We start from the raw sequence: 13,557 nt of genomic DNA on the forward strand, positions 1-13,557 counted from the left end.
ACTGAAAAGCCTTTTATAAACAGCTTTTTTTGCTAACTCAGATGTTTTCTCTCTTTTTAGGCTCCAGAGAACCTTTCTAGCCCAAATGAGAATAGCTTATTTAATACTGAATCTCTTGAAAGCCTAGATGGTTTGCACATGGATCTTGACCAGGCAAAGCTGCAGCAGAAGGAACTACAGGATAGAATCCAGCATCTGGAAGAAGAAAAGCAAGAGCTTCAGGTCACCATTGGCCTTCAGAAGCAGCAAGTGCAAATGGAAAGAGAGAAGAACAGCAATATAGCAGAAGAGAATGACAGGCTAAGAAAAATGCTAAGGGAGTTAGAAAAACAGATTTCCCATTATACTCAGGGCACCATTCAGGAGTTCCAGAAATGTTTAGAGACACTAGAACTGAATGCAACTGAGAAGCAGAAAGAATGCTCTGCAAAGCTTGAGAACCTGGAGTCCTTGAAAAATGCCCCTGATTCCAAAATCTTTCTTTTGAATCAAGAGGTAAAAACCATGGAAATCAGGTTGGCCAGGAAAGATCTCTTGATTGATGAACTTACTGCTAAACTAAAGTCAGCAGAGAAGAAAACTGAGGAGCTTGCAGCAAAAGCAAATAGTCTTATGGATGAAAAAAGTCACCAGGCCATCAGTCAATATGAGTCTGTACTAAAGGTTGAGGGGTTATTTAAAAAGCTTTGTTGGACAGAAGAGGACAAGGCTGATGCTCAGAAACTGTATAGTGAACTTCTTTCTCATCTTAAAATTATGGAACAGCAACTCCATGTGAAAGAAGAGAAACAGAAAGAATTTGAAATGAAACTGAAAAGCCTTACCATTAGCACTAAGGAAGAATCTGAAAAATTGCTTATTAATCTGGAAGCCATGACTACTGAAATGGCTGAAATTCAGAAAGAGCTAGCAGTGAAAGACAAAATGGTAATTGATTTTCAAACCCAGCTGGCAGATATACTGGATTATGTAAAATCATTAGAGCAAAAGCTTCAGGAAGAAAAAAAAGAAAAGGCAGAATCTGAAAGGCTACTAAGTCATACAAAAACAACAATGGGACAAGAAATAAAAAAATTAATGGAGCATCTTGAATTGCTGGAAGTGCAGCTGGCAAAACTCAATGACATGGTGAAAAATTTAGAAGAGCAAAAAGGGGAAGTTGTTAAGGAAAGAGACTATCTCAAGACAAGCATATTGGAAATGGAACACCAGATCACGAAACAATGCTCCTCATTCAGAAATTCTTTTGAAGAGAATGAAAATCTCAAATCCCAGAATACAAAACAGCAGCAAACCTATCAGAAGTTGGAGGAAAAGTGCAGAGAGTTAGATATATCTAAATCATTTTTAGAAGGAGAAGTTGCTCAATTAAGAGCCTCTGAGAAACAATTCCAGAGTCAGATAGATAATGCCATGGTATCTGTGGATGAAAAGGAGAAAATACTTCAAGAAAAGAACACACTGTTGGATAAAAATTTGCAAAATGCTATAAGACAGAACCAGCTTTTTGATGAAAAATTGAAGGCTCTGGAAGATGATTACCAAAAATTGAAACAAAATGAAAATAGGATTGCAGAATTCTTAAGTGTAGTCCAAGAAGAGCTCCAGAATGCCAAAGAACATAATCTGCAAATGGAAAAGGATCTGTCTTCTTCAAGGCAGAATGAAGAATCTCTGAAGTTACAACTCACAGAGAAAATTGAGTTACTAGAAGGCCTAAAGAGCCAATGCAGTCAACTTCAAGAATACGCTGAGGGGTATAGAATTAAAATTGAAAACCTTGAGAAAAATGGCCTTCATCAAGCAAAAATAATTGAATCTCTTACTTCTGAAAAGATTTCTGTAGAGAAAGCCCAAATGGAATTAGTATCTTATGAAAAGAATGAAGCTAAAAATTTGACATTAAGACTGGCTGTTTCTGAGGAACAGCTGAATATCAGTTGGGCAGAGATATCTAGACTCCAGAAAGAAATTAAAGAGTTTCAAGCCAAGCTTCAGCAGACAGCTGTAGAGAAACAAAAGCTTCAGGGCAAATTGGATGTCACAGAATCTGTTTTAAGTGAGCAAAAATTATTGTCTCAGCAGCTGAAACAGCAAAATGAAATATTGAACAGAAACCATATGCAGCAGCTACTTCAATGTAAAGAAGAAGAGGAAATGGAGAAAAAGGAATGGAAAAAAGTAGCCCAACAGAAAGCTGAACTGGAAAAGAATGTGGTGTGCCTGACAAAGGAATTATCCACAGTCAGGAGTGATTTGGAAGTTGTTAATATGGAAAACATGGAAATCAAAGACCATCTCCAAAGAACCAACATGGACATGGCTGAGCTGGGTATTCAGATTTGTTGTCTGACATCTGAAAAGACAGAAATGGAAGAGAAGCTCTCCCAAGTCACAGAGGAGCTCAGAGCTATCAAAGAAAAATCAATCAAAGAACAAGTTGAGCTGACAAGTTTCAGGAAGGAGAAACAGGAATTACAAGAGAGACTGGAAGATTCAAATATTTGTGCTGCCATTGTACCTGACCTGCAAACTCAGCTGGAATTGACAGAGAAACAAACCAAAAGTTTGCAAGAAACCAGCAAAGAAGAGATAGCTACTATCAAATTTCAACTGAGCACAGAAATTCTAAACTATCAGACAAAATTTAAGGTAAATTTTGGTTCCTTTTTAATTAAATAAGGCTGCAATTTTATAGTTCATTTGAACACAGAGCTGTTCTTACAAGTTTACCAATTCCAACTGCTGATTGATCCGCAGCCTTAGTACCCAAAGGAAAAATGCCAGTTTCTTCCAGTTAAATGAAGGTTGAAAGCCACTTGACCAAAAGAAAAGATAATTATTCCAGGAGGAAAGTTTTTCACCTTATATCATCTAATCCACTGAATACTGTGAGGAGAATTAATTTAGCCCTTTGATAAAATTCAGTTCCCACCCTCTGCTGTACTCCAACTTGAAAGCATAATAATATTCAACTGTAAATATTTTAAGGGGAAAATAGATCCTGCAATACCTTTCCCAGAAATACCTCAGGAAATAAGTTTGCATACCAGTCCCTGGTATACTTCAGGCTGAAGTATTATGTATATAGAAAGAAAGACTTGGAACTAGAGAGAGAACCTGATTTGGTTTATTATCTCTTGAACTGATAGAACAGGATATACACAAGCTTTTGACCCATGCACACAACCTTTTACTTATTCCCTTAATGGTGAAACTTGAGCGAGCCCAGAGATGAAAAAAAATCACTATGGGAGACAGAGGAATTGGTGCTGACATGTGGATTCTGACCCTATGTGAGCCTATGATGGTTGAAATGATAACACTGATTTTTTTTGGCCCTCAGATTTCATTTGCTAATATGACTGCGATTTCCCGGTCTAAATATGGCACTATAGGTGCCATAGTCTTTGTTTTCCAACTGCATTGTTAGTGACCAAGCAGAGTTAATAGAGAATATGGAAGCAAAATCACAAGCATGGTCACAAGATGTTTTGTTTAACCACTAATTCATAAATGAAATAAAACCACCACGGTCACAGGATTTTCAATTTAGTGATTGTGGTACTTAGTGAAGGTCATTAACCAATCCCAACTGTGGTAATTAAGCAAGGAATGCCTGTCAATCTCATAGGAGCTTTTGTTTGTTGCACTTGTAATGATGACAGTTTCCCTAATTGGTTCCTGAAATCAACAGAAAACTGCATAATCTTTCGGAAAAAAACCATTTTTATTTGTTCTGTTTTGTACCTTTGCAGGCTCTCAGTGAAGAATGTGAAAAATTAAAGGAACAACTTGTAGAACAAAACCAACAAGCAAATGCTGCAGAAGTGGCACTCAAGGAAATGCAGGTTGAAACTTTAATTAATTTAATTATTATATTATATTTAATTAATTATATTAATATTTAATATAAATATTAATTGATATTTAATTAAACAAACTCACAGAACTATTTCAACTGAGCTAATTATTGATGTTTTAAGCATGTTGATCATCCAGTAGGAAGACTTCTTACTAGTACTGGTACAATAAAATCTTGATTAAACACCTTCTTTCCCATTAAGCAAACTGAGGATACAAATGGATCCAATTTTTGTCTTGACATCTACCCTCAAGTTATGGATAGTGCATCCAACATAGTCTGGATGAGGCAGTTCAGTTTACATTAATTTTGTATCATTTCTATCATTTATGTTATTACTCAAATGTCATAAATTGCATAAATATAATTTACCCTTTAACAGACATCTAGTCTGCTAAATTAGTTTCATTGTGTTCTCTCCCCACTACATTTTTGATTCAGTAGTAAGTGGAAAATATATTCCAGTGTTTAAAGAAATTAAGGAAGCTTAAATTAAAGAAGCTTAATCTGAGTGGCAGCTAGAACATGATTATTGTCAAGAAATGTACAAATACTTTATACTATATGCATTTTTATGATTTTCCTAAAGTCTGTAAACTCTTTGAAAGCTACCTCAATCTTGAACATTATTTTAAGAGAACAGACCTGCAAACTCAGTTTATACTCATTAGTATAAACTAATTCAAAATGTTAACTGATTTCCTGTTTTCTGACCATAATGAGACCAAAACTTTGGAAAGCTTGAGAGACAATGATGCAAAATTCTTCAGCGTATAGTTCCATTGTGCCTATGCATGTAGCTTCTAGAATCTGTACACTTCCATGGGTATTTATTAAACTGAGAATGCTTACATCAAGATTGTGACCACCATTTTTAAACAATATAGAAAAAAAGTTTTTTATTTCTTTAACACAGAGAAAACACTAGAGAAAGAAAAACAGGAAAAAAAATTATAACAGCCAACTACTTAGTACTTAATAGCCAGCCATCAACTCCCCAATTTACATCTAAAAAGCTATACACAACAGGCACCATATACTGTAAATACTATACGCGAAACATCCCAAACACAGAGAACTTTCCTGAGGATGGACTCCAGCAAACGAGTCTGACAGCTCAGAAGACAAAACCTCTGGCCCGATTGTATCCTGCATAATTTATAGTATTGTAAGTAGATGTAAATAATATGCATAATATGGCACAAAGAAAATTCCTCTAAAATACATGTTAAAACACATGTAAAAATGCCTGTTTCTAAACAGCATTAAGCCTCGTCCATACAGAACAATATTGGTCAGTCTTACTATTACAGTATGTTAATACAGAGCCAATTCATAGGCAGAAAGTAAACAAGTAGAGGTAGTGTTCATTTAGCAATCATCTCAAATTACAACAGATCCTCCAAAAACTACTTATATCTTGGTTTCAAAGTTAGACCTCCGGAGTCATTCACACTTATGACCAATGGTTGGATTCAAAGTTTTTTACTACTGGTTCTGTGGACGTGGCTTGGTGGGCATGGCAGGGGAAGGATACTGTAAAATCTCCAGTCAGAGGTGGTATTTGCCGGTTCTCTGAACTCAAAATTTCCACTACTGGTTCTCCAGAACTGGTCAGAACCTGCTGAATACTACTTATGACCAACTGCAGACCCACTACAGCATGCCCCTCCCCTCTACTTTCTTCCATCCCACCCACCCCACTGGGACCCACAGGCATTCAGTCTTCCTTTCATATGCTTCTCCCCATCCCCACATCACCAATCATTCATTTCCTTTTATTATAGATCTTGTTATGAAGCTCTGTGGATTGCATTGGGAAAGAAGAGTTAACTGCTCTATCCCTAGGCCATGTGGCCCAGACCCAGAAGTAGACATTTTTGGAGTGGTCAAGGGGTGCTGGCTAGCAATGCAGCCTTAGGTTTGCCTATGGATGGAGTAGCTTAGTTTTCTTCCCCAATGCGGCACATTTGCAATTGTGCCATTTAACTGATTGTATGGCTTGTGAACAAGAAGCATTGGGGAAGGAGAAGGTTGCACAAAGCCCCTGCTTTTAAGCCACACAGTCAGCTAGGTGAAACTAGGCATGTCTCCTTCACCGCACTCAAGCTACACACTTACGTCCACAACTGGCAAGTGCCATTTTAAAACAGCTACAGTTCATTGCGGCCATTCTGAAAATGGCAGTCGCTTCCTGGATGCAGCCATGTGGTCTATGGATGCCGAGCAAAGGAGAGTAAACTCCGCCATTATTTGGCAGAGTTTGCTTTCTTTCTCCAACAATAGCTGTGTAACTTCCAGAAGGACATCTATCATATAGTAAAAGATAAGCGAGGATTGTAACAGTAACCTTTTTTGCTATATCCCATGGCTGTTAAATCTATTGTCTTCTATAGAATAATACATTTGGTATATAATTTGAAATGCCCAACATACACAATGTGACTCTGGGTAGCATACAGCATTAATAAAAATTAACCAACTCTTCATACCATAAAATATTAAGCATATGATACAGTATTGAAGATAATATTTATAGCTCAGAGTTGAACTATGGAGTTCTTGATGCTCTCAGAGATTGCTTGTATTCTTGCAGCTATTTCATTACCAAACAAAATCATCAGTTGCTAGAAGAGAATAGGGTTTGCATTCTTTTTATATACAAGGGAATTGCCCTATTTGTTGATGGGAATGGATGTTGGTGATTCCTTAATTAGACTGTTTGCCTGAGTTGGTGGAGTATGGTTTACTTCTTGATAGTTGGTCTTTTTGTTTCTTTTTTACTTTTTGATCGTCTCATTTGAATGCCATGTACAATCATGTTGTTTATCTCTATGTGCCTGTTGATAGCTGATTTGTCTGAGTGTCAGGCTTCCAGGCTTCTTGGTCTAAGATACTGATAGTTTTCCCTGTTGAAACTTTGCATTTATCCATGTGTTCTGTTTTGAAATTAAGGAATTTTCATTCGTATTTTCTCACTGCTAGTTCATGGATGTATTCAGCTAATCTTCTACCCGTTTGTCCTACATGTGCTGCAAAAGTGTATGTTGCAGATGACTCTTGTTTTTCTTTACGGGACTCTTGGATGCTTTGGTTTACTTAGGATGCTTTGGAGGGCATTAGTTGGTTTATGTGGTTATAATAGTCTTGGCGATTTCTGAAATGTTTTTAATGTATGGCAGTGTTATCCTTATCCCTTTAACAGCTTTTGTTCATTGAGCTATATTGGGTTGAGTGGTCAGATACTTTTTGATAAAGTGGCATGGCTACCCATTTTGATGGAAAATGTTGCATAGATTATCAACTTAATATGTCATCAAATTGTTCCTCTCTGAACATCTACTTGGACAGTATTTTCTATAATCCCTTAACACCATGATCACATGGAAACAAAATTGTCTGCTTTATTATTATTTTTATTCTAAGTAGGAGATTAAATACTGCTCTATTTTGATGCAATTAAAATATCATGCTGCTAGGCTGTGAAAAGAGACCTGTGTGCAAAACTGAACCTTTCCATGGATGAAGTGACTGAGTACAAAGCAACCCAACAAAAAAAAGATGAAGAAATTGCAGAACTTAAAGAAGATCTTAAAAGGTTAGAACTTAATCGAAATTATTTCAGTCTTTTGTGTGTGTGTGTGTGTGTGTGTGTGTGTAGGATTTTATAAATATTTGATCATATAGGGAATCCTTGATTTATGACAGTTCATTTACTGATTGTTCAAAATTACAACACACTGAAAAAAGTGACATGACCATTTTTCACAGTTACAACCTTTGTAACATCCCCATGATCATGTGATGGAAATTCAGATGCTTGGCAAAGGGTTCATACTCAAGACCATTGCTGGGGCCCAAGGCCATGTGATCATCTTTTGCAAACTTTTGACAAGCAAAATCAATGGGGAAGCCAGATTCACATAACAGCTGGGTTACTAACCTATCAACTGTTATGATTCACTTAACAAATGTAGCAAGAAAGGTCATAAAATAGGGCAAAATTCACTTAACAAATGTCTCACAACAAAAATGTTGAGCTCAATTGTGGTTATAAGTCAAGGACTAACTATAGTTCAGTGATTAAAATAATTCCTTCTATTGTTTTCATTGCTCCTTTATGATGAGCAGTGGTGCCAATGATTGCCAAGTGACTGGAAGAAATTATTTTGCTCTTCTTCACTGTCCCCATCATTTGCATTAAGGAAGACAATAATATTGAAGATACTCTCCTCTTGGTCTTTGCACTTCCAGACATCCATATTTTGTGTTTGTCAGCAGATCTGATTTATTTGCAGCTGTGATACATTTCAAATCATACTTTGTGAATTGCTTATGCTAAATTTATTGTGAAAAGTATATGGGCAGCTGTTTTTGCTTGATGGAAATAACTTTTAACTCCTTGAATCAACACAACTTTTCTTTCACAATAGAGGATCAGCTACTGTTGCATTTTGCAGAGAAGCTATTGCTTCATCGTTTTTAAAAAAGATAACCAGATAATTTTGCCTCTAGAGTTTAAAAGCAATTCCTCTCCATTCAGTAATGGAAGAATTATCAATCAGTGCACATAACGAACTGAAAATGTGAAAGGAAGGCAAAACACTGATTGATTGAATGTTGATCTTGCATTCTCCCATTAATTGCAGGAGGCAGCCTCTTAGTTCATAATATTCTCAACATTTCAAGAGTCAGATGTAATAAAAACCACTGAGGGCCCATAATGTGTTTCCCTTGATTGTACTGTACAATTGTACAGGTTGTACAATTGTACAACATACAACCATGGTTGAGTCCAAAATTTATCTTGCTAAGCAAGGGAACAGGACACTTAACAGGTGTTAAATGAGTTTTACTCCATTGTATTACCTTTCTTGCCCCAGTTGCTAAGTGAATCACTGCAGTTGTTAAAGTAATAATATGGTTATAAAGTGAAGCTGACTTCTCCAAGCATCTGAATTTTGATCATGCAATGGTTGTAAGTATAAAAAAGGTTCATAAATCACTTTTTTCAGTGCTGTTGTAACTTTGGACAGTCACTAAATGAATAGTTGTAAGTTGAAGACTACATATATTAATTATTTTTATGTTTGCAAATATTTACTCTGCTCTTTCTTTAGAAGTTTCTAATAGATATTTATTAGAATGCACATAAATAAAATTAACATGAAATTATAAAAAGAAACACAAAAATAACCTCACCATAAGAAAAAAATTATAAATGAACCAATAACACAATTTATATGTGAATACAATGTATTCATACAATACATTTCTAGATTAGATAAATAGTTTATCAAAACTTATAGGCTATACATGACTATCACAAGAATTATATTAAGACTCGGTTTTGGTGAGATGGGCAGCTTTATAAATATGGTTCTGAATAAAATAAATAAGCATGCAAGCAAGCCAAGACACAGTGGCAGAAATGAATTTCTGTTTAACAGGATAAGAAGGGAGACAAAATCAGGGCTAACAAACTTAAGTATGCTTTCAAGTGATAACTTTGTGCTCTCCCCAACTTAAAATCAATCTTTGCATTATCTTGTACAGAAGAGTTGTCTTGTTACAGCCGTTACATCTTTTGTGCAGAACAAAAGAGAATTTTCTGAAGCCTTAGAGCTGTGCCTGAAAACCTCTTGTTCTTCTTAAGGATAAGAGATTTTCAAATATTGTTTACCCACTACAAATTTGTTTCAAATATGTTGGAAATCAACTCTGAGAATTTCCTTCTAATATTTCCTAAAAAACTTTGTAAGTGGTAATTCAATACACATAATCTCCAAGTTATGACAGTTCACTTAGCAACCATTTGAAGCTATGACCTAGCCCTTCTAAGTACTTACTACCCAGTCCTGAAGTTACGAATGTTGCACCACCACAACCATCATTCACACGAATAATGGCAGAAGTGCTGCAATATTCACCCTGCCTATTCCCCCTCCCCCGGCCAGGTCTTGGAGACTCAATTACTTTATGAAGATCTCCTCTCTGCTATGGTTTCTTTGCCTGCTTCCTTACTTCAGGCCTTCGGTGCATTTTCAAAGAACAGAGGCCTAACGTACTCATTTTACTGACCTCGCATGATCTTGCACTACTTTAGGCCTATGTTCTCTGTGAATTGAGGCCTGGATAAGTGTCATGCCCCGGTCTCCACTGACTCCGAGGAAGAGGAGGAACAGCCAACAGGGAGTGGGAGTGTGGCTTCAGAGGTGGTGGAGGAGGCTGGGGAAGGGCAGAGGCCAGCTGAGCAGTCAGAGGAGGATCCAGGCCCATCTGCTATCCATCCTAGGTCACACAGGGAGGAGAGGATCAGGGAAAAGCAAGGTCTACTCAAGAGAAGATTACCGTGATCCTCTTTGTGGCTTGCAGCTGGGAGCTATGTATATATGTTTGTAACTACGCAGTTAGAATTACTGGAGTCAATTTAGTGTTTACTTTGAAAGAGGTTTATCTTTGCTGGCGTTCTTCCCATGGACTCTCCTCGGTTATTTTCCTGGAGTTTATGATTAGTTATCTTGGCTTGCTTCAGAATTCTCGTCAATGCAGTTTGTTTTGGTTTTCTTTTTGCCTCATTATTTACTTTTGTGACTTTAAACTGTGCCTAATAAAACAGTGAAGTTAAGTTGAAGGCCTTACCGGACTTTAATGTATGTTTTGGGCTTTGGGTTATTTTGAGAGACCACAGGTCATCACAATGAGATTTGTGGCAAAAGGCTTTGCAAACAGAGGAAAGGCTTCAGTCCTTCAGGCTTTCCCTCTATTTGCTTTTTCTTTGCTGAAGCCTACAGGGAGATTGTGTCCCTGTAGGCTTCGGTACCCTGTGCCTTTGTTAATACAAGCCGAGTTTGTGAGGAGTGGGCAACATCCCCCTGAAGCTCCATTCATACTGGCAACAACTTTTTGCAAAGGACTGCTGAAACCTACAAGGAAACAGTCTCGCTGCTGGATTTGGCAACCCTTTTACTGCAAGAGCGAGCTTGAGAGGGATTGGCGTGTCTCTCCCAAATTCCATTCGTGCTGGCAAAAGCTTTTTACAAAAGCTTGCTGAAGTGTTTGGAAGCTAATGGCACACTTTTAGGCAACAGATTTCATTGGCTTCCAAACCCTTTGTGGGCCGAGATTGGAAGCTTCTGAGTGTTGTGGTCTCATGCAGCAGAGAGGCTGGAGAGGAGACAGCTTGCTAGATCTTTGCAAGGTAAGTGACCTGGTGTGGCAGGACGGTGGGGAGCAATTGTGGGAAGCATGAGGTATTTCAGTGGGTCAAGGATACCTTGGGTGGTCTTAAGCAGGTGGCCTGTTGCATCACTAAGCCCCCCATGGCCTTTCCTACCCTGAGATATCTCATGTGCAGTTAACGACCCATGCCTTTGATTAGTGAATGAGTGAGTGAAAGCAGGGAGTGATTGTGATCAATTTACTCCTACGAATCCTCAGGTTACGAATATAATTGGCAGGCTCCATTACAAATGTAACTTGAGGACTATGTGTATAGTTGCGACAGCCAGGATAGGTCAAATTGCTCTTAAGTGGGTGTGGTTAACTATGTTCTTCAGATTGGAATCTATTATCAATTACAAATATTCAATTTTGATCTGCATTCTGATCTCTATGAGCGTTCTAAATATATGGTAAAGTTTAAGGATGATTGCTGTTTCACAATATCTGATTTTTTAAAAAAAAATCTATGTTGACAGTTCGATAACTTTTTTTTGAAAGAGTCTTATCTGTACATCTTTATGTTATCTTGAACATAAAGAAGTGATAGAATCATTATCATATTAAGTACTTTGTGAAGATTAGCAGTATTATTTCTGTTAATTGTAATCTGGATAATAATAAAAGCAGTTAAAGAAAACAGAATATGTTTTTGAACAGAGCCCAGACCGAAGTCAGCAGAACAAATGAACAAATTCAAGACTACTGTGGTAAATTGAACAACATGAAATCAGAGCGAGAAAACAATGAGGCCAAGTTACTGGTTGAACTGGATGATCTAACTAGAACAAAGCAGTTCCTGGAAGAAAAATTAATTGAACTTCTCAGGTTGGTAGATGTATTTTTGGGTATCCTCACTATCAAGTAGAAAATCTGTTTTTTTTCACTTCTAAATTATTGCTACAGAATTTAAAGAATTCTGTATTAAAAAATTCATGGTTGGCAGTGCCACACAAAGTTATCTTAAAATCTACAATCTTCAATTTAATATATTCTAAATATATTGTGTTCTTCTCTGCAGCACTAATTATGCTTTTTTCCGTTTGGAATTCTAGAAGAAACAGTATTTCTTCCTCCTTTATCCAGGAAGTATGTTATCATTCAGGAATGGAGTTTGCTTCCAGTCCTTAGAATAGAATGAGCTGACAGGGATAAAAAAATCAAAGATAATTTTTAAAAAGTTTCTTTCAACAAATTAATAACAAGAAAAAAGTTAGGACACAGTAGGTCACCTAAGGAAAGAAGATGGCAAGGAAGTAACATGCAGAAGGGAGAAAATAGACCTGTTTAATTTGTTCTTTGCATCAGTTTTCACACAAAAAGAAATTATAGCCCAACGTACCAAAAAACCTACTGTAAAAGACAAACTAGAAATAAAAATTAAAATAAGCAAGAAAATGTTAAAATACCTATGACCTTGGCAAATATAAATCACCAGAACCTGACAGATTACATCCCAGAGTTCTGAAGGAGCTGGCAGATGTTATCTCAGAACCATTGTACCATATCCTGGAGCATCAAGAAAGTACCTGAGGATTGTAAAAGGCTGATGTGGTTCCCAACTTTAAGAAGGTGAGAGGGAAAGACCCAGGAAACTACAGATCAATCAGCCTAACATCAATACCTGGGAAGATACTGGAAAAGATAATAAAAAACATCTGCAAACAACTAGAAGCAAATAAAGTTATAACTATCATTTTCTCGAAAATAAGACCTATCCCAAAAATAAGACCTAGCATGTTTTACATCTGTGCCTAATATCAGCCCTACTCCAAAATAAGCCCTACTTAAGAGCCTGTGCAGCCGCCCGCCTGCCCATTTCATTTGGTTGCTTGCGGTGCTGCAGGCGGGGGGTAGAGCTGCCGCACATACTTACCTCAGGATCCTTGCAGCCAGGACATCCACATCCTAACACCTGCTTTGCGGCGCAGCACCAGCAGGCATATACAGCAGGAGCCCAAGGGCCACTGGCCCACTTCTTCTGCTTGCAGCTACAACAGAGCAAGAGGCCAAGTGGTGTGTTGCTGCCATGGTCGCGAGGTGAGGCAGTTATTGTGGTGTGCATGGCCTGGCTGTGGGGACTCTGAGGTAAGCTGGTGGGGGACACATGGGAGCTCCACCCCCACCTCGTGGCAATGCCATTGGAGCACTGCACGGCTTTCTGCATTGCCACAAGCAAGCAGAAGAAATGAGCATCCTGTACATGAAAAAAAGGCACTCCCCCAAAATAAGCCTGATTGCATGATTTGAGGCCCCAAAGAAAATAAGATGTGGTCTTATTTTCAGAGAAACACAGTAGTAGCTAGCACGGGTTTGTTAAAAACAGATCATGCCAAACCAATCTTATTTCATTCTTTGATAAGGTCACTAAATTGGTAGTAGCCACTTCCAGCACGTGTGCCAAAGGTTCACTATCACAGGCATAGGGAATCCATTTCTTTTATCCAGCCCATCATTTTTATATATGATAC

At 37.6% G+C, this 13,557-nt stretch overlaps 1 protein-coding gene across 11 annotated transcripts in view; it reads left to right on the plus strand.

Moving 5' to 3' along the window:
• Window positions 1-13,557, plus strand: part of FYCO1 (FYVE and coiled-coil domain autophagy adaptor 1) — a 61,639-nt gene that overhangs the window by 18,465 nt on the left and 29,617 nt on the right. For all 11 annotated transcript variants that reach the window (XM_026678495.2, XM_087946286.1, XM_087946282.1 and 8 more), the window contains 4 exons: window positions 61-2,652; window positions 3,759-3,851; window positions 7,345-7,463; window positions 11,747-11,914. In XM_026678495.2, coding sequence (XP_026534280.1) covers window positions 61-2,652; window positions 3,759-3,851; window positions 7,345-7,463; window positions 11,747-11,914 — 2,972 coding nt within the window. The remainder of the gene's footprint in view (window positions 1-60; window positions 2,653-3,758; window positions 3,852-7,344; window positions 7,464-11,746; window positions 11,915-13,557) is intronic.

The sequence above is a fragment of the Notechis scutatus genome, chromosome Z (assembly GCF_049901735.1).
Source record: "Notechis scutatus isolate UNSWTSFEM ecotype Mainland chromosome Z, rNotScu1.2, whole genome shotgun sequence".
Lineage (NCBI taxonomy): Eukaryota > Metazoa > Chordata > Lepidosauria > Squamata > Elapidae > Notechis > Notechis scutatus.